General features: G+C 42.2%; 1 protein-coding gene across 1 annotated transcript; it reads right to left on the minus strand.

The window, feature by feature from the left end:
* Positions 1-13,179: 13,179 nt before the first annotated feature.
* On the minus strand, positions 13,180-15,406 carry LOC147622403 (uncharacterized). The gene has a single exon (XM_086821954.1). The coding sequence runs from the start codon at positions 15,046-15,048 to the stop codon at positions 13,573-13,575; it is 1,476 nt and encodes a 491-aa protein (XP_086678080.1). The 5' UTR covers positions 15,049-15,406; the 3' UTR covers positions 13,180-13,572.
* Between the last annotated feature and the right edge of the window lie 11,451 nt (positions 15,407-26,857).

The raw sequence follows: 26,857 nt of genomic DNA on the forward strand, positions 1-26,857 counted from the left end.
GATGCTCCAGAGTCCATATACCAAGTGTCATCACTATCACCATTTGTCATCATAGATCCCACAACGTGTTTCATGGCAAACAAGTGATTTGTGCTACATTCATTACTGATGCAAAATTTCCACCATTTGCATAATTTCCACCATGTTGTGCGTAATGTCCACCATGTTGTGCTCTACCCCCTCTCAAATCATTTTGTTTGCGGAAATAATCACGTGCTATATGATCAAATTTCCCACGGTAATGGCATTCCACATTTTGCATAGATGTTTGTTGGCCTTGCCAACATCCTCTTCCACGAGGATTACCTCTGCCTCTCTGAGGTGCATATCCACGACCACCTCTAGCACCATATGTAGGCTGAAAATTCTGTTGTGGTGACCTATCCTGCCATCCACGACCACGTGATGCAAATCTCCCCCTGCCTCTAAATCCCCTTTGTGAATAGAAAGCCTGATTTCTGCCATCATCATGGCTAGTAAATGCATCATGAAAAGAGTCACTGAGTTTGATTTCCTCAACAAACAAGAGTGAAACCAACTCATCAAAATCTAGTAAACCTGTACTCCGAACAGAAATAGATGTATCAAAAGACTTGTACTCCTTGCCAAGACCACACAAGGTAATGTCCACCAAATCATCATCAGGCATGGGGGCATTGATAGCTGCCAATGCATCTGCATACTTCTTTATCTCTTGAACATGATCATGGATACTCCTTCCTTTCTGCTTCACATTATGAATCTATTGTCTCAAATAAGACTTACGAGCACTAGTATTTGTATCAAACATCTTTACCAATGTATCCCATGCATCCTTGGGATTCTCAGCATCATGTATATGTATGAGTATAGCATCCGAGATACATATAGACAAGTAATGCAAAACTTTGTATGCTCTCTCTGACCATTGCTTTTATGAGCTACAACCTGTTGTTGTGTAGGTTGTCGGGGTAGTTCTGTCTTTGGCTTCGTACACCTGTAACAAGGTTCCAAAATCCTTTTCCCTTCATAAAGCTTTTAATCTTGTACTTCCATGCTTGGAAGTTCTTTCTATCCAACTTCTCACCCACAATCTGTAGTACTGGGTTGTCTAACATATTTGCTCAATGATGCAAATGCACCTTTCGCACACGTCCAATTCTGTAAATGAGCATCCCTCAGCTCAAACACACTCTAATAAGTGTTCTAGATACTCAAAGTACTCAATGAACTTCACTGTTGATGTAGAAAATCAAACTGATTGCATTCAAATTGAAAATCAAACTGATTGCATTCAAATTGAAAATCAAACTGATTGCATTCAAATTGAACTGGCATACGCAGTCCAAAGTACCCTATTCTGGCGCACTTTCCAAGGCTTCAAATTGCAATGTAGTGGTTCAATCAAGTGTGGATGACTTGCATTGACACCTAAACAAGCTCAATGTTGCATATCAACACCAACCAAGGTGCGTACATACCAAAAATATCAAATCTCCTTCTTTGTTTTGAGAAAAACCAGTAAAACCAGTAATAAAAGTGCTCTAATTCCTTTGATTCTTGGCCAAATTGAGAGACCAGGCATTCATTATCTTAGCAATGATGTCTACTAACTCCATGTAAAAGGAATTAAACCAATTATTTAAGTTGAGAGAGTAATTAGCCGATTAATGACCCTCTATTTCACTAATCATTATAGACAGCCTTTTTAATCAGCTCCATAATCCATAATTGTTCCAACCAATCACATAGCAACCTTCTCAAGTATGTGTATCACAAAATTTCTAAGCAAGTTTTGGGTTTAATCAATCATACAACTAGAATTTGGCCTCCACTTTTTAAACTATGAAAAATCTGCTCTGTTTCTTCAATTCTGTTTGCGCCGCCTGTTGTAGGGGTGATTTGAGAGGTTTTTTGTGATAATTGAGGGCATATATAGTTACCCAACACTCCAAGGCATGTGCACAATCCATCAATGAGGTGATTTTTATAAAAAATCGGCTTTAATTTCATCCACAATGGATATCTCTTCTCTGTTTTTGTGAGGACTTTCAAACCAATGAATTTCCACTCACTAATATGTATCAACTTTGCTCCAAATTCAACGTAGAGCTTGCACATGAGTTGCCAATACATTCCCATTTGCCAGATACATGATTCATTGTCAGATTTGCAACTATTTGCCTCATACATTCACCACACTCAAGCTTCAATGGAGAGCTTGCAAAATAGAAATTTTTCTTTGCTTTGGGCAACTCAAATCTGGTGTTGTTTGTGTTTTTGCACCTGCAATCCGCTCAAGGATGTTTAGTAGTCCTTACCCGGTAGGCCAAGCTCTCAGATTTGATGAAAATCGGTGTGCTCCAAGCTTCACAGCTCTAATGTGGCAAGCTTCACAGCTTTTCTTCACAACTTCTTCTCCCTCTTCTCTCACTCACTCATAAACCCTAATACAGAGCACTAGGCTCTGATATCATGATGAAAAAACAGGTAGAGGGAGAGGAGACACACACAGGAGCAATGTATTATCAAACCCTAACCATGGAGGGAAGCCATCTCCCTTCTCACACAATGCATAAAGCCATAATCCATAATCTACAACACACTGCTTGTGTTGTGTCCACACAGTGCTAACCCTAGCTAATGTCCACACACTATGACCAGCTGGACGCGGTCATTTATGTCTCACACATGTTACTACCTAACATGCCCACACATAGTGCAAGTGGCACAAGCTGACATCAAGCTTGAATCTCAACAATCCCAACACTTGGATTAATCCTATTGGCCCATTGGAACCTTAATTGGACCATAATCCATAAATTTTTGAAAATCTTGACCCTTAGGCTAAGGTCACTTATATCATTTTTAATTAATTCCTAATGCACCTTGCAGAATTTATTTTGAACTTCTGTTTCAGGGAAATATATTTTTGATAAAAGGAGAATTTTTATATCCAAAAATATCTCAATATTGAATTATCATATAGGTTTTTATAAACCCTCGATGTCCAGCTATCAGGCTATCATGGGCTTCTCTCAGAATTCTTCCCTTTATTCCCTCATCATTGGGAATGCATAGCCAATTATTATAATACATGCATCCTTCATCCAATTTGTACCCAAGAAATCGACTCATTTCCTCAGGAGTCTTGCTTTCTTGCATCAAAAGGGTAACAATAGGAGCAAAGAATTTGTCTTGCATAATTTTCTCCCTTGCTTCACTGATCAATGGATTTGACACCACTGTAATTGTTGCAAGCAAGGAGGCTTTTCTATTGAGCACATCTGCCCCACCACATTTTCTTTCCCCGGCTAATACTTAATTTCATAATCGAATTCCTGCAGGGTCTGCATCCATCTCCTTTGACGCATGTTGAGATCCCTTTGGGTGAAGATCCACTTCAGACTTTGATGATATGTCATCAAGGTGAACCTCTGTCCCAAAAGATAGTCTCCATAACTTCAGAGCATAAACTACTGAGAGTAACTCCAAGTCATGGACGGCATACTTTCTCTCATGTGTTTTGAGTTTTCTTGATTCATAGGCCACTACATGATGACGTTCCTGCATAAGAGCACTGCCTAAGGCAAACCCACTGGCATCAGTAACTACCTCAAAGGGTTTAGTAAAATCTAGCAACTTAAGGACAAGGTTGGTTACTAAGGCTGTCCTTCAGTTTATCGAAGGCACTCTGACACATTGCAGTCCACTGAAAAAGGGTACTCTTCTTGAGAAGGTTAGTTAAAGGGGATGCTATCTGAGCATACCTGGGTATAAAGATCCTATACCATTGGGTTAATCCTAGGAATCCTCTGACTTCCTTTATTGTCTTGGGTTCCGACTGCTTGGATCTTTGCGGGGTCAGGAGAAATCCCATCTTTTGACACTATGAATCCCAAGTATTCCAACTGGTCAACAGAGAAAGAACACTTGCTCTTTTTTGTTGCAAAGAGTTGGTGTTTCCTTAGGATTTCCAGGACCTTGCGCACATGATCTTCATGATCTGCAGCATTCTTTGAGTATACCAAGATATCATCAAAGAAGACAAGAACAAAATCATCCAAGTATTCTCTGAGAATATCTTGCATAAGATGATTAAACTTCGCCGAGGCATTAGTAGTCAATCCAAACGGCATGACTATGAACTCATAATGCCCATAACGAGTATTGAATGCTATCTTCAGGATGTCTTGCTCCTTGATTCTAATCTGGTAGTACCCGAATTTGAGATCTATCTTTGTGAACATTTGGGTCCCACTTAACCGATCCAGAAGTTCATCAATCCTAGGGATAGGATACTTATTTTTAATTGTTAATTGATTCAGTCCTCTGTAGTCAATACAGAGTCTTAACGTTCCATCTTTCTTCTTTTGAAGAAGAAGGAGCGCACCCCAAGGTGAGACATTGGGTCTGATCTAACAGTTGTCTTAACTATTTCTTAATTCTATGGCTTCAGGGAGAGGCATTTTATATGCACGCTGGGCTACTAGTTGAGCTCCGGGGGTTAACTCAATCTCATGATCTGCTTCGTGAGTCGGAGGCATCTTAGCCAGCTCTTCGGGAAACACATATGCATACTCACTTAACCACTCTGGTTCTTTAGCCTTGCATTTTATGTCTACAAGATTCATCTTAATGACATAAATAGCTTGCCTCTTTCTGAGCCCTTTTAACAATTTAGAAGCCTTGACTAATTGCAGCATTGAGGATCCAAAAATTCCAGTTCCTTGAACTTTATTCCCGTGAAGGTCAAGGAAAGAGATGGTTCCATTGTGATAGTGAATGTCAGCCTGATTCTTATAGAGCCAATCCATTCCAAGGATTCCATCATAGACTCCCAAGGGTAAGACGGAGAAGGTGATACTCAGCAAGGTCTGGGATCAGGCATTGCAGACCCTGATAGAAATTCAAGAACAAATGTCTTGCAAATCGCAACATGTCATTCATGATCTAGAGGAAGATGATGATGCAGACAGGGAGTCACATAAACAAAAAAAGCAACCACAACAGCAACAAGAACAACAATAGCTACATCAACAACAACAACTGGTAGGCCAGGAGTCCCCCAAAACAAGTGCTTCAGGAAGGGAAAATAAGTAGAAAATGAAGACCAAAATCTGGTACAAGCATTGAAGGCTACTACTTGGAAAGTAGAACGCTGGGAAAAGGAGATGAAGAAGTTAGCTGAAATAAATAAGACGTTGCAGGACTCCCCACCCTCCAAGGAATATGAAGATATATTGAGAGAAGCTCTCCAAGACAGAGACAAGGAATATGAAGATATATTGAGAGAAGCTCTCCAAGACAGAGACAAGGCTAAAGAGCAGGCAGAGGAGTACAAACAAAATCTTGAAAGAAGCACAAAACTTGAAATAGACACCATCAACAATGAGCTGAACGCACTGGAGATGGAAATGCAACACTGAATGGAGAAGGAAAATCAACTCAGAAAAGCAGGGCCTAGAGAATGGGAAAACTACAAAGCTTCCCTCCAGATGCAAATAGAGGAGGCACGGAATGTGGTAGAAAGGGTACATCAAAACCAAAAGACAAGGCTACAGTGGAAGTTAGAGCTAAGGGAAGCAAAGGAAGAAATGGCCAAACTCTAAGCAAAACTCACAAAGTTAAAAGCCGATGCTGAGCTAGCCAGAGAAAACACAAAATTGCTGTCACTCTCGGAGTACCCAGAAGGAGCGCGAAGAGCTAGTGGTTAAGGTCCGGAAGTTGCATGACACCAACCAAGCCCTACACAAAGAAAAGAGCACCTGAAAGACCGATTAGTCAATAGCTCAACAACTCCATTGGCTAGCCTAGACAATCCATTATTTGAGGCTTCACACGTGATGTTCTCTAAGCTGTTGAGAGCAAACAAAGATCTATCACCATATTTTTAGAATGTAGATAGAATAAGATCCATGCTTATCAAGAAACCTCTTCCTCTGGAGCACCCATGCTTACAATTCTTGTTCTCACACAGAGGCCGGAGGGAAGGAGAATGCTTCTGTATAGAATGCAACCACCTACTACAAGTGTCAATATCTAGAAGTGGGGCACTGGAGACCCGAAAGCGAAATAGGTACAAAGCTCACCTTCAGATGATCTACTAGCAGAATATGAAGAAGCTGTACAGGTCGAGTGGAGTCCCATACCAATGGCAGAAAGAAGATTCTGGGGCAAACCCCACTCCTCAGACCAGTGGTGAAAGTTTTTGATCAGAAGACACCACACAGACTGACAACAAGGATCTAGGTTGCTCAAAAAAATAGGCAAAAAAATTAAAGAGGATGCAAAAGCATGCCACCTACTCCAATGATGTATACATCCTGGACCATACTCCCCCATAAATGTTTGGTACATTCACCAAACCAAAAGGCATGACAATGAATTCATAGTAGGCATGTTCGAGTATCAAGGCTGCTTTGGGGATACCCCCTTGACAATGAGTACTTGATGGTATATGCACTCTTCAAATTAAGCTTTGAAAACACCTTGGCTCCATTCAACGTCTCTAAAGTGTAGTTAATCCAAGGCATTGGGAACTTATGCATCAAAATCTAATCAATGGTGGTAGTTCCACATAATCCAAATTAGAGGAGAATTAGAAATATAAGAGAGTAGAGAGAACTGTGTTCTATTGCAAGAACACGGAAATTATTCTTACAAATGTAATGGACCATCTAGCATGTGCATTCAATTAGTAATTAAAATTTGTAAGACTCCGTATGTAGGAACTTTAATAATGTAGATATACCTTTTATAAATTTTAATATTATAAAAGTATCCTCTTGTATCAAAATTGTCTCTTTTTGAACCACAAAGACCCTTACATATTTTTATTGTTTGTGACTCTACATGAGAATAAAATCCCTTATGTTGGATGTGCTACCTTACATATCTTTCATTGACAACCACCTCCCCCCCCTTACCCCTTCATTCCACCGGGAATGGAGTGGCCAAATCCTAATCCATGGTGCACACCACTGACCTACCATACTTTGGAGAATCAAATAGAAAGGGTGCGGACAAGATAGTCTATAGAGAGTATCCTCTAATATACTGATTAGAGGTGATGTGCACTACTCTTTCTATTTTCAAAGGACATCTTTTGTAAAATATGGAGTCTGAAATATGACTAGAATAAAGAAGAAGGCTATGAAGAGGAAGAATAAGAAGGTGTGTTCTTTTACCTACCTACCCACCCTAGAGCTTCTTCCAAATAAAGGATTATAAGAAAAAGAAAAAGCACAAAAGAGGGGAAATGTGGTCTCATAAGGGAAGAGATGGATATGCAAAGGGATGCAAATTTCATATATAAAAACCCACCTTCTCTTTTGACATATAGTAGGATCTCCTTTTATAGTTGCCACGCCCATCCTACTCCCAATCAGTGTTAAGTAGATTACAGATTTGGTCCCACCTCTCCTCCTCTCCCAAACAAAATATGAATGCTCCCAGGAAACATGATAACCCAAGTGCATACATGCCCAAGTAGAGAATCATAGATACATCCTGAGGAGTCTTCTCTTCCCAATAGTCTCCCTTTGTCCAAATTTTCACATTTGGTCGCATGCCCAAAGGATTTTCATTCAAAGCCACAAATGTATACACTGACTGCTTCTCCTTTTGGTACCATCTCTTGGTTTCGGGTCCAGAATTAGGGTACTTTGTCTTCAGATCTTTCCCTGTGTTAGCTTGTCACATATTAGAGATTGTTAGGTTGCCCTAGTATGTGCTAATATCCTAGTAGCTTGGACTTAACTCATCCTATCCTAGCTTGTAAGGTCTGAACTAACTCAGCAAAAAGGTTATCATTCAATTTACTTACGTAATATACAGACCAACATTGATGCACACACTTATACATCAACTCTGACACATCCAAACCCTGACTAGACCCTTTTTAAAATATCAACAAATTCTTGGAGTTCCAAATCCCCCATAGACAACAATATCTAATAAGACTGAATACTAAATTAATAGCCCCTCCCTCTTTAGTCAATATCCCCAGCAACCATTCCCCCTAAGTTCCTTTAACGCATATGAACCATACCACCCATTTGTCAATCACCTTCTACATATACGAGCCACATATAAACCCTCTACAAAAAGGTTTAATATTTCAAGAACATCCAATTCCCATATCTGTCTCCATCTCTTCATCGAAGAATTCAAGTTTCACCTTACTTTCTAAATTTTGTTGCAGTACATCACACTAATCTCATATCCATCTCCATCAAAGAATTCAAGTTTCACCTTACTTTCTAAATTTTGTTGCAGTACATCACACTAATCTCACTCTTGCTCATCTCTTCATACAATGCCTTGGTAGTCACCCTATCCAACTTAACTCCATTAAACTAAGACAAATCCTTCAACCAACAGGCCCCATTGTAGGTAGTAGAAATCTAGCCCTTCTCAATGTCCTCTAGGACATGGCTTAAAACCTTTAGATCTCTCTATTGTATCCCAAACTCCTCCCTAATCCGATTCAACTCTTTTCAACCCACCTATAGATCTCTCTATTGTATCCCAAACTCCTCCCTAATCTAATTCAACTCTTTTCAACCCACCTGTGCAATCCCCAAATCTTCTCAACCCTCTGTTATTTAATTTCCTAGCTATTCTTACATCAGGATGAGCCAAAGGGGGACTGAATTTATGAGTCCACCAAATTCCAAGATCGAAGAAGGAATTCACTGATGCCCTAGTACATCCATTCCACTTCATCAAGCCAATCACTTCTTTCTTTCTGATTCAGACATAAGAACTTGTAAAAAGGGAAGCTCACAATTTCCAAAGGAGCATAGGACAACAACTTATCTTTCTAGTCCAAACCCTAGCCACCTGCCTTTGATCTGAACATTAGACTCTTCAATCACTTCTCTAACCATTCTGGCCCAGATCACCTCCTATTGAAGGCATTTAGGCAGACTAGTTGCTACCCTTGCTTTAGCATGAGTAGGAAAATGCAAAATCCCAAGTCCTCCCACCTTTTAAGGCAAGTTTACTTTTTCCCAAGCTAGCGAGGTAGAAACCTTCCTATCATCATTACAGTTTTTCTAAATAAATTTCTTGACTGGGGCCATGATCCTTTTCCAGTGACACTTTTTGAATTCTATCACAGGGCAAAGAAACATAATGTAGGCATTAAGGGCTGTGTTAGCAATGAACATCCTATCATGAAAAGGTACTCTGATCCCTTCCTATTTCTTTATCTTATCAAGGAACCTTTGCCCAATTAGTTACATCCTTGCTTGTCACTCCAACTCCAAAAGGCACCCCCAAATGTATGATGATATGCCCCTTCTTTATAACTTCACACCCCCATCTCCCCATGTCAAAGCTATCCTCCTTAGTCAAGCTGATAATCCTCAACTTGTGTATATTACATCTAGAACCAAAAGCATCAGCAAATAACTGAACTATTTTCAAGGAATTCCTTAAATTCTCATTATCAGCCTTCAAAAATAGAAGAGAGTCATCAGCAAAACACTGAATCACTAACTACTCACCATTCTTCAACTTTAGTCTATTCAGCAACCCTCTTTTATCACAATCTTCTTCCAGAGCCACTAGCAATGGCAAAGAGCAAAGGGGCCAAAGGACATCCCTACCTCACGTACCTTTTGATTTCAAATCCCCCCCAGTAATCTTCCATTTAGCAACATCTTAGAGTGACCTCTAGCAATAAGAGTATAAATGCATGTGGCTATCCTACTTCCAAAGCCCAATTTTTCCAACCCTTGATAGAAAGGACCATTGAACCCTTTCATAAGCTTTCTCCAAATCTAGTTGAAATATTACACATTTTTTACTAGTTCTTTGAGCCCCTTCCTTCCCTAGCATTGCTGAAAAGATGTCATACATGGATCTTCCTTTAATGAACCCATATTGCTTGGTGGAGATCACCTCCTCTTGTCAGCTAGACTGATCCTCAATGCAATGACCTTTTCTAGTACCTTATAAATCATTGTAAAAGCACGGCAATAGGTCTCCAATGGTTGATGTTGCTACAAGAAGGCTGTTTAGGAATTAGCTTCACAATTCCTTCCTTCAAATCGTTATCCAACCTTCCTATGGAAAAGACATTCTTACATGTGGACCACACCTAGTCCTTGAGAGAGAGAGCCAAAAGGCAATAAAAAACTCCATTGACAACCCATCCCACCCAGGGGACTTCTCCTTCTCCGAGCTTTTGTAGAGCCTTCGAGCATTCTTCCATATCCACATCCCTTTCCAACCACCTAGCTCTATCAGACACCACACCTTTACTGACCATGCCTAATAGCCTATTTTCTACCATTGGGACCCATCCTCCTTCAAACTCAAAGTGGCTCCTAGAAACTCAACCCATTTTAAGGGCAATCTGATTAATATCCCCAATATCTTGACCTCTGTCATCCCTAATCTATCCTAACACTTCCTTGCTCCCTTTTTCTTTGGCTAACCAAAATAAGTACCTAGTTGGCTTCCTCCTATTAAAAGATTTCCATTTGTCCCCCTTTTCTCTTTCCCTAGTCATCTTATTATTAGCTCTCTTCAAATGAACTTGGCACTCAACATATTGATTAATCTATGCCTCAGATAGACCTCCAACTTGTCTCTCCCTCTGTATTTATGTTCCAGTAGTTCACCCCAAATAAGTACCTATTTGGCTTCATCCTCTTAAAAGATTTCCATTTGTCCCCCTTTTCTCTTTCCCTAGTTAGCTTATCATCTTCTCTCTTCAAATGAAAGTGGCACTCAACATATTGATGATTAATCTCTACCTTAGGCAGACCTCCAACCTGTCTCTTCCTTTATATTTATGTTCCAGCAGTTCACCCCAAACCTTCCTCTCCTGTCTCTTCTCCTCATCCCTTAGCTTACTCACTCTCCTGATAATACCTTGCATCTCATTGGAAAATTTCCTCCAAGGTCCCTCCCTATCCCCCTTATCTCTCAGTCTATTAATAGGCTCTTCAGTAATAAGGGATATGAATAGCTCATCCTAAAGTAGTAGGGTATTGCCATGCCACCTCAGCTTCCTTGAATAAAAAATTCTGAGTTTATCTTCCCCCCCAATCAGCTACATGCCACCTCCATTTCAAAGGCACATGGTCCGATAATACAGAGTAAGACTCCACTTTAGTAGAGAAAGTATGGGTAACCCAAGAGGCTTGATGACTAAAGACCCTATCTATTCTTGAAGATAACCCAAAATATTGAAGGCTAAAGTAAGTATGTCCAAGATTAGATCCCCAAGCCCCCAATTCCCAACCATCAACAAGATGTATCTTACCTCTAAGGCTTTCCCACTTCCTTCTCCCTTGACCCATCAAAACCGTGCTTCCCCCACACTTATCAACATGCTTCTCTACCATATTGAAGTCCCGCATAATGATACATGGGCAATGAATATCCAACCTAGCAATCCAATCGCACATCTCCCCTCTAATCTTATGATTATGAGCTCTATATATTTTAACTATCCACACCTTCTCTTCATCTACTTGAATTTCCACAACTAAGATTCTGCCATCGGGATGATTAGTAATAATACTGGGTTCTAAGCCCTTCTTAACAATAGTCAAAACCCCACTGAAGCCTGAATTCACTCCCCCATATAAAATCATCCAATCTCTAAAACTCTCCTTTCTCCAACACTTCATACCAAATAGATTATGGTCTTGAATTGCCATTACTGACAACCCCCAAGCGCTCACTAACCCCCAAAAGGATAAGTTCCTTTCTTGTCCCTTAATCCCTTAGCAGTCCTAGTGCACGCCTTCACTTCAATTTTCCTAATCATTCCAGGAAGTGGTCGGAACCATCTCCACTTCAGCCTCCTCTTCCCCAGTTGATCTTTCCCTTTGCCCCCCCACTCCTTGTTGGATATCCCTCCATTCTATTTCAACTTGCTAGTTAAATCTCCCCATGGAAGACGTTTCATTATCATCTCCTCCTAGTGGACTAAGTGGATTGGAATAGAGAGAGGGACTCAAACCATCTAGGGATCCCCCCCCAACTCCCTTTTCCTCAATTATGACTTGATTTTTCCCCTGGGTGTAACATAATAGCACTTAGTCTACACATAGAAAACAAACCTATCTCCCTTCTACCCAAGTCCCGTGGACATATTGGCACATACCTTTCCACTACTATGGAGGTTTTCTTACTACGCTTGAACTTTTAGACTTCTTCGCCTCTCTATCATCTTCTTGCTCCTTGCAACTCCTCTTCATCTCCTCTTCTAGCTCCCAATCCCCCCATCCACCATCTCCCGACTTATTGAGTTGTTCCCATGTATATGACATCCTTTGTTTCTTACCGCCCCACTCGCCTTGCATGCGCGAGGTGCACGTCTGCCACCCACCCTCGTACTGGTGCATGGAAACCCACGTGTGAATTAATTACCCAAGGACACGTCACTACGCGTCATCTCCTCTCAGCCCTTCGTAGACCCTATTGAGTGTGTGTATTCTTTTTGTATTGCACTTTTTTGGATGTATGGTCACAAGGAACCTTTACACTGATTGCACTTTTTTGGATATATGGTCACAAGGAAGGAACCTTTGCATTGAATAATACGAGAAACATCCATGATTATGGTGTAATGGCTAGTTTTGAGCAAGAGAGTCAAGCATGTTAAAAGGATGTAAATGTTGTTATGGATAAGGTTGACTATTGTGGGACTGTTTTTAACACAACCAAGAGGTTAACTGTTGGATTTTGGTCATTCAAGGTCGACACTAGAACCTAAAGGTCATCAAGAATCATTTAAATGGAGTCCAAATGTAAGTTCAAACTGACTGAAGTATTTTAGCGAGAGAGCACTGGTGATTTTTGGAACATAAGATAAATATATTTATAGCTTAAAAGCAACCATTTACAAAGCCATTACAAAATACCTCTCACCAACCCTATTTCCAATCTCCATTCGGCTATCATGTTTCTTGGGAGCACTTACGATTTTCATATGCACACTGAATGCTACCTCAAAGTAGCTACTAACACTTTATTTTCAAAGCCTTACTATAGAACAAACTTAGACAATTCAACTTTGGCTAATTACTATAATAAACAAATAAAACGATTGACACCACGTGGTGCCAAAAATTATAAATTTTTTATCGTTGAATAAATGTCTCGAAGATGTTTTCTCTCTGGTTATGTTTATTGGCGAGACAAGCCTATGCAAATATTATTTTTTTGGGAAGAATGATTATATATTAATATTTACAAAGCAACAAGGGTCATTTACAACCAGTTTTCTGCCAACTTCATAACACAACTATTTACAGTCCCTATTCAAGAGATTACATATTAACTCCCACATCTCATCTTCCCACACAAAAGAGGACATTTCCCAAGATATGTGAAAGCCTAACTACATACAAGCAATCAACAAAACATCAGAAGTGAACCCCTTAGGAGTTTGTTCTTCAAAATAGTCCCCTTTTGTCCTCCAGATCTTCACCACAGGCCTTTTGCCCATAGGGTTTTCATAACTAAAAAGTGGGATCTGAAGGAAAAGCAAGCATTATGCAAAAGTTATGGTTATATTAATTTGGCTACAAATTAATATAACCATATTAATTTGGTTACAAATTATTTGGAGTTACTCCTTTCTTTTTGGGCGGTCTCATGCCAGTACATGAGAAGAGTGAACCACATGATCACAAAGGTCATAATGAGCAAAGCGGCTGCAGAGATGACAGGAATTACCAACCACGGCCGTGAGAGATTGGAGCGATAGAACTCGGCCCACATGCCTTTGAGACGAGAGTTGCAGTAGGCCGTGGCACGCTTGGAAACGTCACTGTATTTGTCAGAGAAGACGCATGAAGTGTTACGGCAGAGCCTGTTCCACATCTCGGCCACCTTCTCACTACTGCCAATGCTCTCCATGATGACCTTGTGCTTTATAAGGAGCTCTACATCCTCTGGAGTGTCCACTAGAAAGTCCATGAAGTGGACATAAGAGAGAATGTCCACTTTATTGACCTTGTAGCAGCTCTCATAGGCAAGAAGGTTTCTAAAGATCTTCTCCGTATCATCTCCCACATGGATTTTAGGTATGGAAAGCTTGCCCTTATCAAAGGAAAGCTCCCTGAAGCTCCCCTCATGACCATGTAGAGTTACCCCAGACAAATAAAGCTCTTTAGCCCCTGGCACCCCTTGTGGGTTAATTTCTTCAAAACAATTATCAACAGCTAACGATTCGGGTTTTTCTGCACACACAATAGAATACATGCAATCCAGGAGGTGTTTCCCTCTTTGGCTTACTTTCTTCACACTATCCAGCACATAGTCGTTAGATTTGCTAAAAGGGCAAACTCTCAGAGCCATGGCAGCCACGTAGATGTCTAGCCTGCGCCCGGCTTCATCTTGAGACGGACATCTTTTGTCCGCTAACTGGATGGCCTGTGTGACGGCGAAGAGGGGGATTTGGTTCTCCACGAGAAGGAAGTCTTGGAGGATGGCCTTTCGGACTGGGCGGGAGAGCTTTGCCTGGTAGACTGGTAGGAAGGGGGACACATAAGACTTGGGCATCACGGAGTCTTCTTCGGTTATGCTCAGTTTCTCATGTAGGCAATGCTTGCTCTCTTCGTAGAGGCAGCTCAAGATGCAGGCTATAAAGCAAGCGTCCATGGCCACCAGGTTGGCCAATGATGTCGAGCCTGCCTTCGCCTCGCCGCTTGCATTATGTTCTTGTAAATTTAATTTCTCGTCGTAGAAGCCTAGCATTTCCTCCTCTTTCTTCTGCAAAAGCTCTACCAGCTCGCCGAAGTTGCTCATGGTCTTCACTGCAAGCTGCTTGTAGGCCTCCATCTCCGCAAGAGAGAGAATGTTGACGCTGATGCCATGAGTACTGCGCTGCCCCCGCCCAAAACTTGAGGACTGTAACGCGCCTGCGGCCGGCGGCCGGCCGAAGTTTGGATTGTGCACGGGACCTATGCTTACAACATGGGGTGTGAACATGTGCTCGACTGAGTAACGGAGAGGATAGGGTACACGGAAAATGGGAGCTAGACCTTGGTGGTGAACAGCATCCACATCTACGCAGTGCTCGGGTAAAGCCATTGCTGCTCAAGGTTATACTTGAGGCGCCCCCTCAAAGACCTGTTCGCATCACACTTTCCAACTCATGCCAGCATGTGCTTGTGTGAGTGAGTGCTGAGATTTAAAGCCTTCGAGGACATCAAAAGCCCTTAGAACCTTTAAAAGAAAGCCCCTTAGAAAACAGGGTTGCAAAAGAAGGCCAGAGAACGCCACTATTTTGAAAAAAAATCTAAATTTCATACATAGATGTATATATTATTATGAAGGTCAACCTGGTTTATGGCCTTCAAATTAAAGGTTAGGGTAAGCTTTCAAATTGCAGCCCTGAGTTGAGTTGCCTGAGGCACACACCTCGGCCCTATGAACTACACATGACTCTCCACGGGTAGTAGTAGGTACATACCCAATATGTGTCTCCACTATAACATTCAAAAGTTATAAGCCTAAAGATAGGACAATGTGAATGTCATTCATGATGTCAAAGAAAGTAGCAAAGCTAAGCAAGTCCATAGATAGATGTTTTTTTTTTCATGCCACCCTCTAATCTTCAAACCTAAGAATTTTTGCAAACAAAGATTTGAGTTCAAGTTTTCTTTATGTCGTGTAATGTCAATGTCCAAAGATGGAAAAAAAACATAATTATTCTTCTTTCTTTTTCAACTTAATATGCACAAATCTTCTCAATTTCACTTTTTGATACATCAACTTTACATACTTGAAGTTCCATTCTACCACCAAAATTTTATTCTTACCATCTTTTTTTAAACCATGACCGTCCTTTTATTCTTATGGGCTCCACTTTGTCCTCCACAAACTCCCACCTTTTGCTTTTCCTTTTAACATCATTTCAAATGTTTCAAGCTAAAATTGTCTCAGGTACCACCAAAACACTTTGTGAACTTTTAAACAATAAGATTATCAATTTTTATTTTACTTTAAACTTTCTCTTATTGTTGCCTTATCATAGTTTAAAAGTGGTACTCATACTTGGTAAAGAGAACTTTCCTAATGAAAGGGTAGGGGCATATATACAAGATACTAGGGATTTTCATATATCCTCTACACATTACAAGAGAGAGGGGGGGGGAGGGGACATATATACAAGATACTTGGGATTTTCATATATCATATACACATTACGAGAGAGAGAGAGAGAGAGAGAGAGAGAGAGAGAGAGAGAGAGAGAGGATGTAGCCAAAGGATTTGTGATTTGTTCTCATATATCAGCTACACGTTACATGAGAGAGAGAGAGAGAGAGAGGACGTAGCCATGTGGGTGCCTTTCTATAGAGAGGTGTTTCTTGACATTCATTTTTTCTTTTTCTCCTCCATCAATTTGTGGAGACTCCTACCAAAAATGGTTTTCAACTCAATTTGTGGAGACTCCTACCAAATATGATTGACAACTCAATTTTATTTTAAACGAGACTTTATGTCTTAACTATTGCTAGCATCGTGATTGTCTCAATAATTATGCATCAAAACCTTGTCAAGCCTCTATTTTAGTGGGGTCTATCGCAACCCATGAAGGAGATGAGAAGAGGTAGCCCCTTCCCAATGGGCATGATCTTTAAATTTATTTCTTATCTGTATTGCTCTCATTACTCCTTGGAGGGTTCACTTAAAAATATGTAAGTCTACTACATGCAATCATTAAAAGGCATTTTTTAAACTAAGATTTTGAGAAAAAATATAAAAATCTACTTACTTAAGGGGGTTTTAGATGAAATTTTGAAAAACAACCCGTACGTTTATAAAGAAAAAGGAGGCATTTTATTACGTCAAAATTCACAGAAAAGGGTATTTTTAATACCCTTTGAACGCATGTTATATGTAGGTCTTCCTAAAAGTACACCCCCGAGCATTAATCATTATCACATTTGGGAAAATACATCCAACTATATGTAAGTGTTTTGGAGATGAGAATAAAATAGAGTAAAGATAGTTTGCATAGTGTAAATTTCTAAATGGAGTTAGTTTGTGGCTACTTCCATAGGATTTTATTGATAGGAGGTCCATATTAGTGGAAACTTAAAATGGAGAGTAAATATGATCTTTATGACTTTAATCAAGTATTTGACCCATATACATCCTCATCAAGGGCTTGTAATTTTTCCATGTGTGTTTCTCTTGTAACTAACAAATTTGCTTCTTTTCTCAAACACTTTCTTTGAATGGCATTGACCTAGAGCTTCGAGATCCTTGTTTGATGAGTAGCGTCGTATTTCTTCTTTAAAAACATCTATGCTTTGTTTACTACTCCAATAGGATTTTAGGTATGGAAAGCTTGCCCTTGTCAAAGGAAAGCTCCCTGAAGCTCCCCTCATGACCAAGGATTTTAGGTTAGGGTAGGCCTTCAAATTTCAGCCCTGAGTTGCACATCCATACCAAAGCAATGCTCTCCAGGCACACCCCTCGATGCTCCAATCTATCCATTATACACATTACTCTCCATGGGTGGTCGTAATAAGTACATACCCAATAGCTTTCACACATAGCTACATGAGTCCTTTCCCAAAAACTTTCCAACTCGTTTCAACTATGGGCCAGCACTCATGCCTCCAAAAGTGGAGGTGGTGAGATCGAATCTACCCTAGTGGCATGTAGTTTCAAGAAAAAAAAAACTTTCAAACTCATTTCTACATCTCAAGTCAATTTTGAGTAGTTTAATGTTTTGGCACCCATACATTGGTTATAATCTACTTTTTTCTCTAGCCTCTTGTGGTAACTAATTAGAGGCATTTGTGTCTCTACTATAACATTCAAAAGTTATAAGCCTAAAGATGGAACAATGTGAATGTGATTCATGTCAAAGCAAGTAGCAAAGATACAATCAACTTCCATTTATTCTGTCGCATGTAGTCACATTGTGCAACTTACCTTTACATTACCTATTTTTATCTAAGCAAGTCCATAGGCAGATGTTTTTTTTTCATGCCACCCTCTAATCTTCAAACCGAAGAATTTTTGCAAGCAAATGTTTGAGTTCAAGTTTGCTTTATATCACATAATGTCAATGTGAAAAAATGGGAAAAAACATAATTATTATTATTTCTTTTTCAACTTATGCACAAATCTTCTCAATTTCACTTTTTGTTCCTACATCAACTTTACACATTTGAAGTTCCATTCTACCACTAATATTGTATTCTTACCATATTTTGTTTACATGACTGTCCTTTTATTCTAACGGGCTCCACTTTGTCCTCCACAAACTCCCATCGTTTTCTTTTCCTTTTAACATTATTTCAAATGTTTCAAGGTAAAATTGTCTTAGGTACCACCAAAACACTTTGTGAACTTTTAAAAAACAAGATTAGGGTTCGGTTTACACACTAAATACTTTTGCAATACAAAAAACTTGAAATTGAATAAAGACAGTTCAAAATTGACACTCATTTGAGATGTCTATGTTGGATAAATAATTTTTATTTTAGTTTAAACTTTGACTTCTTGTTGTGATGAGGGGAAGAGAGTGACTGTAATGGTGCCGGGGTGGGGGTGCTTGCATGCTTGTGCTGGGGTGAGGGGAGTTGGGAGGAGGTTGATGGGGGGGAGATGAAGGTGTGGGTTGTTAGGGGGCTGGTGCCCGGGGCTCCTCTGCCACCATTGTTATCGTTGTCGTTATTGTCCTCGTCCGAGTCAATGTTGTTAGGGATTTTGGAGTGGAAAAATGTTTTGGCATCGATGACTTCTTTGGGGATGAACTCCATGGGGAATGCCACATGTGAGTCATCAAATTGCATGATGATGATCTTGCCACAATAACCTCCATCTATAAATGGCAGTGCTGGTACAAGATGAGGATGTCCTTTGCTAAGTATGGTGGGAGCTCGTAGTGCCTGAGGGATTTGTAAGCCGCATAAACGATTTCCCAACCTCTTCGGTGTAGGAATTGGAGGCCTTCTATAGTTTTGAGGGGAGGAATAAGGGTAAGGGTAGAGCCCATCTGGTATGGTGAGGTCTATGGGTTATGTGTGTTCAGGTTGCTAGCCGTAGTAGCAAAGGAGATGGGCCCAATTTAGAAGGTTTTCTTAGAGAGGATGGACAGGGAGGTCAAAAAAGATGGAGGGGCGGGTGAAAGAGAGTTGTCCCTAAAAGAAGAGGGTGGCTAGGGGGGAGATGCTATGGGGTGGGAGTTTGGTTAGTATATAAGAAAAGTGGTTTGGGAAGGGGTTCATCGATAATCATGTCATGTTGTAAGAGGTTAAGGCGTATGGTGTGGAAATTAAGCTCAAGGGTTTGTGAGGGTTTTGGGGAGGAATGGCCACAAGGGGAAGCTCAATGGCACTATCCATCAACACGTCGACCTTTTGTTGGACTACGATGGGGGACAAGGCCAGAGGGGGTGGGTGGGTGATGGGCTACCCGTGCTTCACAGCAGCTTCACAGCAGCTTCCAGTTGCGCGATTTTGTGATGGAGATCCTCACCATTTTGGGGAGGTGCAAGGCATCTCTTATTGTGTCAAAACTTAGGTCGACGGTCTGGGTCTGCCATATGGCATCCAGTACCTGTCCAGTTGCGGTGTTAGTATCGTAGGTATTTGTGAAATAAAGGCAATTGAAGAGGTATGGGCCCAAGGGTTCCAAGTTTGATAGCCTGCCGAGCCCAATCTGCTCCAGGCAGACGACTATGGATCTGCAACAACTCGATAATAGGGCCCTGTGTAGTAAAGGAGCTTGTGCTCCACCTTATGATTGTTCTTCATATAAGGCTGTGGAAAGTGTGTCTCCACTGACCTCCTTCATCAAATTCTCCCTGAGGTGGGATACTTTTGTGGGATGGCGGCCATACTTCTCAAAGCGTGCCCCAACTAGGCGCTTTTTCTTTTGCAAAGTGTGGGAGAGGACCTCAAGGAAGGAGTCTAAATGTTCTGCCATGGAGTGGAGGATAGGGGATAGAAAGTGCAAGCTCAAGAAAAACATTTGCAAGAGTTTAGCTAGGGAGAGAGCAAAGAGTGAGGTGTGTTAATCCTAACATACTACCTTGCACACAAGAGAGAGAAAGAGAAGTAGAGAAACAGCATGCAAGGGTCGAGTTTAGAGAGGTGCACTTAGCCAACCCTAATGAGGGTTAACTCCACCTCTACTTGTGTCACCCAAGTAGAGATTCAATAGCTAGGTAGAGAGCAAGGAGGGAGCTATGGAAAGCTCAACCTTCACTCCATGCCACATGCATGCGAGAGGGACTTGGTAGAGAGAAAAGATAGGGGAGAGAAGCTAGAGCATCACCGTCCCTACAAGCACACACCAATATTCAAGCATGCAAGCACAACAAGCAAGCATACATCCACAAGCTCATGCGAGAGAGAGAGAGAGAGAGAGAGAGAGAGAGAGAGAGAGAGAGAGAGAGAGAGAGAGAGAGGCAAGACTCAAATAAGACTAATGGGATTGTCCCTTTTCATATTTCATCAAATGTCTGATATACAACAGCTCATAGTTTACAATGGCCAGAAGCCCATTTACAATTGGGGGCCCAAAACTAGTCTTCCTAGCTCTATGTACAACTCTTTCTTATGACCGGCATTACAAAAGCTATAAGCTTAGTCATCCCACGTATCTTTTACATTAAGTGCTTTTCACAGTCACAAAACATGATTTACAATAAGCATAGCCACGCTTGAAAAGTAATGTTAACCAGAGTGGTTAACATACCCCCCTCCCTAATTTAGGTCTGTCCTCAAAGCTGGGCGGATCTAGCAGTAGTAGATCAAATAAGTGCGAATAAAGTCACGGCGTGAGGTAGTAGGAGGGGGGGCTCGATGAAGACTCAATAGCTCATCCAAAATGTGGTCTCCATCATATCCTTGAACATCTGGAGGTGCGAGGCGGGCATCCACATGATGCGCTCATAGTATCCAAAAATGTGTTTGAGCATTGTCCCTTTGTTGATGTCGAAGACCACGCCCTGCACGCCTTTGTGGTAGTGGTCCTAGTCAGGGAATGCCTCCAGCAGCTTGATGATAAAGTTGAAGAATCTAATCGCTCTGCTATCACGGTTGGGTCTAGGACCTAATCGTATCTTCATATGAACTCGTGGAAGTGCTTGATCATGGGTTCCTCTGTGCACCGTTGGAGATGCCAACCATGGAAAGTTAAACTGCAACGTCAGGTTCTTATGTTGCTCCTCGTGGAATAGGTTCCACGAGCACTGTTTGCATATTGGCAGGTACTCTATGTTTATGCGGAGGGGTCATGGCGCCTTGCAATATGTTTCCCAAATGAAAGGCTTGAGCAAAAAGGGTCACCTCCAAGACGACTGCTCACCCATGAGATCGAAAGTTATGTGGTGAGCAGTGGTGGCGGGTGGCCGATGATAGCCACTGCGCTGTCTAGGTGGATGCTCTTGTCGCCAGGTCCAATGCTTGGCCTCAATGTAGAGCGTAGGACATTGATATCCATGTGATCTGTGATGTGTGTAATTGGCATCACCTGAAGCTGTTAACCGAGCAAGATTTGGATCACCTCCTCGAACTCCGTTCTGTCGAGAGGGTCCTGCCAGTTAAGTGGATTGAGCGCAGGGTCAACTTCCTCACACTCGAGCGATGGCGCGACAGAATTTCTTCGTCTTCCAAGGTTGGGTGGGAGGGGTGATTTGTCGGTTGATGAGGTTGGAGGGGTAGGAGATGAAGAGGCTACAGTGACAAGGTTGGCATCAAGTAGTGGTGGGGGTTTCGCTGAGGTTGAAGGGATATTGCAAAATGCTATGTGTATTCCCAAATTCAAGGACAAAGAGGGAGGTGAGGTTGGGGTTGGGGTTGGTGAGGGAGGTGGGGTAGGAAATTGAATGGGGGAAGAAGTTACAATCCTAATGATGGTGGATGAAGAACTTGTGCCCTCTGCTCCCTATGCTAAGATGATACTCCTCCCATCACCACCGTTATTCCGCCCTCTGGTCCCTCATGCAAAGATGATACTTCTCCCCTCACCATCGTTATTCTGCCCTCCAATCCACACCAATCCATACCACTCATAAAGAGGCTCCTCCCCACTTTGGACACTCCACTGCCTCGTATATCCTCTCAAATACCCCACTTGGCCGGCAGCCCAATCCCAGCACTCAAACGCCACCACTGCTCTGCTCTGACCCCCCCCACAAAACTAACAACTCTAACCCCCCCCACAAAACCCTTCTGACAACTCTAACCAATGCACACAGGGAAAGCACTCTCGGCAATGGGTACCTAAAAGGGGCTCTTCATAGTGTAAGGGTATTATGAAGGTACTTCCACTCTGTGGATCCCTCGACGATCCACTCCCCATACTCATATACCAGCAACACAAGCTCCTCATCCCTCTCGAAGGCAACCCATTTGACAACCCCAAGCCCATAGGGTACAAAGGACAAATGCCAGCCCAAATGCTCCCCAAAGCCAAAACATCCTCTTTCACATCCTAAGCGTTGCCCAACAACAAATTACTGCGGTGGATCCCAAAACCTATGCTTCAAGCTCAACATTACTATGAGGGCAATCGCCAAATTTGAGTCCCCAAATCACCAAGGTACAAAATCCCTATCTTTTCATTCTGCAATTACCAACCCTCCAATGGAAGCCTAAAGTACTGCATAGGAGAAAGGGAAGCTAAAATTTCACAACAACGACCCCTTACCCCCCCAATAAAAGCCCACGGTCCATATTAATGTTATACCCTCGACTTCGGCTACTCCCCCACCCATCATTATCAAGCTACCTCAAGTACTCCCACTCAGCCTATAACCTCTCCATTCTCAGCTACTCCCTCTTTACAAACCTCTGAACTCCCCAAGGAAATACCAACCTTGCCATCACCCAATTTGCAACCGTCTCTTCCATTTGGTGAACTGGGCACGGAGGTACAAAACCCGCAATGGGGTGCTGGCTACATAGCCCAGTGGTACAAAACCTATTTGCAAGCTGCCCCAACAAAAACAAAAATAAAACTTGCCACCACGGCCGTACCAAAAGAAGCCATGGTTGTATACCAGTCTCATCCAACTTGCCAATCATACCATTATGCACCTTAACTTTGCCATGGACATACCAAACAAACACGTACGCCCATATCTTGGAGTTGCCACCATGACCGTACCAAAAGAAGCCATGACTTTCCCAACTCAAAGCCACGGCTGTTCCAACCTCTACCTCAACTGCCATGCGCGTACCAAAAGAAAGCCACGCCCATACCAACTTCAACCTCAGCTGCCAAGGCTGTTCCAACCTCTACCTCCAATGCCATGCCCATACCATTTAAATCGTATGCCCATACCAATTCAAAAGCGTATGGCCCGTACCCTGGAGTTACCATGCTCGTACCAAATTTTTCCACGGTCGTGAACTTCTGAAAGCTATAAATATGGGCCCACCACTCCCATTTACTCGCTTTCTACTTTCAGCCTACATAAACTCTTGTAAAAAAAATTCTTGAGCTTGCACTTCATGTCCCCCATCCTTTACTCTTCTATGAAACCTCACCACCCGCGGGCTCCTCTCCATACCCTCCTCATCACTCAAACGCTGGACCCTCTTCTCCTTCCTCTTCACACAAGAATACTGTGGAAACCCTCCACTAGGCATGCTACCACCCTCAACAATATCCACCTCCAATAGGCCCTGGTGGATGACAAAGAGAAAAACTACTTATAAGCACCCTTTCTGAGCTCCAAAGCCAGCTACATGTAGCATAAGAGGTAGAGCAGCGGGCCCTTAATGAACTCTCCCGCACCTAGGCCATAGCACATGACTTCCAACAAAGAGCAGCAATGCTGAAGAAGTCCTCACCCAAACCACCCTTGACTTCCAGCACTACCGCGAGGTCGTAGAGGAGGCTCTCCATCACAAAATAGTGCAGCTACTAGAAGCCACTAAAGCTTGAGTTGCCCGACCCCCACCCACAGAGGTAGGGTCTTGCTCCAGGTGGTCTATCCATGCATTGAGCCTCTAGCCCTATCTCTAGCGCAATTAAAAAAAACATCGACACGCTAATGGACACTGCCACAGAGCTTCCTCTCCTCGACATTCCTCCCTAGAGCCCATACCAACTCCTCAATCTCCATTTCCAAACTGTCCACCTTAATTTCCTCCAACATGATATATTCCTTGATGAACCCCTCTCCCAAGCCACCTACTCCTATATCCCAAGCCACCTACTCCTATGTCCTAACCAAACTTCCACTTCATAGCATCTCCCTCCTAGCATCCTTCTTTTTTCAGGGCCAGATTTCATTCACCCACCCTCCCCACCGCGCAATGAATTCAGGGGTGCTAGCAGTAGAAGTAGCACTTCTTACGTGGGGCAGGGTCCCACACTTGGGACCTTACCCTCGGATATCGAGACAAGAGACTAATCCATCGGTTCTTCCAAAACCGAACCCAAAAAAACTTCCCTTGCCCAAAAAGCATGGGCGATTCCTCGAGGATAACTTTTCTCTAACGTAGTCAAAAGCCTTAACTAACTGAACTGATCTGACCGAACCCGTAAGTCCCATAGTCAGATCAGGGAAAAGATTGTACTTGGATCATAGATACCAACGCTTTTTTCCTCATTGAGAGGCACAGCCATTGATTCTTTTCCATAGAATAATTTTTGTCCGGGATTTACTTCATCTATGGAACCAGAACAAAATTAAGTCTCAATTTAGGGATCCATCAGTCCAGCCTAACCCCATCCAGTCCCATGGGTTAGCCAACCGCCCAACCACTGTAGTGATGGGATCCAATTAAGAATTTGGGTAGGTTGTCCTGGGTACCAAGGAAAAGAGTTCCTAGGCCCCCTAGTCGGATATTCATGCAAACTTAAAACTAGTCACACCACTTACACACCCACCAATATGAAATTGCCTTTTTCACATATTCAACAGTCTTTAAAACAATCATTTAATGAAACCATAGTGTCACTGATCATAATCCTCTCATTATCTAGTTGAATCCTTATTTCCACATCGATGTACCTATGGCATCATTGGCAACCAGAACGCTCACCCCCTGTCCACTCCGGGGCCTTTTCGATAGTTCCTAGCTCATAGTAATGGCCAGGTATTCACTTTAACAAAAATGGAGTCTCCGTTGAAGATCAACAAGATCAACCAACAGATCCATATAAAAGAGCCATGGACTCATCCATTGAGGGCCATCAAGGTCAATCAACCAGATCCATGTCTGAATTTAGAAAACAACTCTTACTCCTTGTTCCAATATCGTCCCCGACATACGTGTGGGTATCTTTGGTGACCCAGAGCCCGAGCACCCTATGGTCAGCACCCTCTAGGATCCTTCGCAGTGTTGAGATATCGAGCTCATCTAGTGATGCGGTGGACACTGATGACCCACCTGGGGGATAGGCCCCACACTTATACCACTGGCATGGTTGGTGAGATCATGGGTGATATGTGGCCAGTGGGATGACAGGCTGTGTGATAGCCGTTCTAGAGACTGGCATAGTTATAGCGCCAGCTCATTTAGTTGGGTTCACACTATAGAGAACCCTTGTATGTATTTGGTTGAGTACCTTTCATATAGTGTGTACTCTTATCTTTGTATATGGTGTGTTGAGTGTTGAGTGAAGAAGAAGAAGATTTTCAGCCTCTCACCTTGTGTGTTCTCTATTACGGTTTTGTGAGTGTGTGTATGTGTGTGTGCTTGCAAGAGCTCAAGCTCTCTTCCCCCCTGCATCTTTTCATGGTATCAGAGCCTGGTTCATGCTAAGGGCTGAGCTGCAAGCAAGAGAACCACAGGAAGCGATACGAGGGTAAGAGCTTCAACTACTCTTCCCTATTTGTGTTGGTGACTACACCCTTGTCGGGAGCTCTACGGGAGGCACCGGCAAACGATCTCTGATTGAGGAGCTTTCTTCGCAGGAGTAAAGCTATAGGGCAACTATACTGTCCTATCAGACCACATTTTGTGGGAAGAAAACGCGTTTCGGGCATGCTTGGACCTCCGTTTTTCAGAAAGCAGGCGATTTCGAGCGCTGCGGATAAGTCATCGATTCTCTACAGAAATCTGTTTTAAGAACTGCAGGAAGACAGATTGGCTGTGCAGACACTGTGGGTGCTGCAAAGAGGTCAACAGTTGCCATTGGGTGTATGTATGCATATATGAAGTCACTGGTTGTGACATTTGAGAGTGCTACAGTACCGCTGCAGAAAATACAGCAGTTTGTGACATTTGAGAGTACTACAGTACCACTGCAGAAAATATAGCAGTTTGTGCAGGACAAACCAGAGTGCTATTTCTGGTAAATTTGTCTGTCTGGCAAGATGTCAAATGATGGCATAACCCAGATTGTGGCTGAGAAGCTTGATAAGAACAACTTCCCTGCTTGGAGGTTCAGGTTGACGAATTTCCTGATGGGAAAGGGCTATTGGGACTACATAGAAGGTGAGCATGAAGAGGCACCGGAGATACCGGACATAAATTTGACTGCTGCAGATGTGAAAGAGTTTAAAGACTGGAACCAAGGAGCCAGGAAAGTTATATATTGGCTCTCCATTAGTATACAGGACACCATGATTGGGCACATTCAGGATGCCAAGTCCCCCAAGGAGGCGTGGGACACCTTGGTAAAACTCTATGAAACAAATACCAAGGCATGTAAGATACAGTTGAAGAATGAACTTCAAACTGTGGAGAAAAAGAGCATGTCTGTGAATGACTATGCATTGAAGATAAAGGGTATTGTGGAATCCCTTGCATCTATTGGTGTGTCAGTAGATGATGATGATAAGGTGGAAGTCTATCTACGTGGTCTCGGGCCACAATACAAGGCGTTTAAGACGTCTATTCAGACTCGGAAAAACATTCTCAACTTCACATATTTGGTGTCTATGCTGATTATAGAAGAGAAGAGCTTG

Source organism: Cibotium barometz, chromosome 28, assembly GCF_041138505.1.
Source record: "Cibotium barometz isolate CiBa-2024 chromosome 28, ASM4113850v1, whole genome shotgun sequence".
Classification (NCBI taxonomy): Eukaryota; Viridiplantae; Streptophyta; class Polypodiopsida; order Cyatheales; family Cibotiaceae; genus Cibotium; species Cibotium barometz.

What these genes read in the sequence shown, in the direction of transcription:
- LOC147622403 (XM_086821954.1), bottom strand. Translation starts at nt 15,048, where the DNA reads ATGGCTTTACCCGAGCACTGCGTAGATGTGGATGCTGTTCACCACCAA.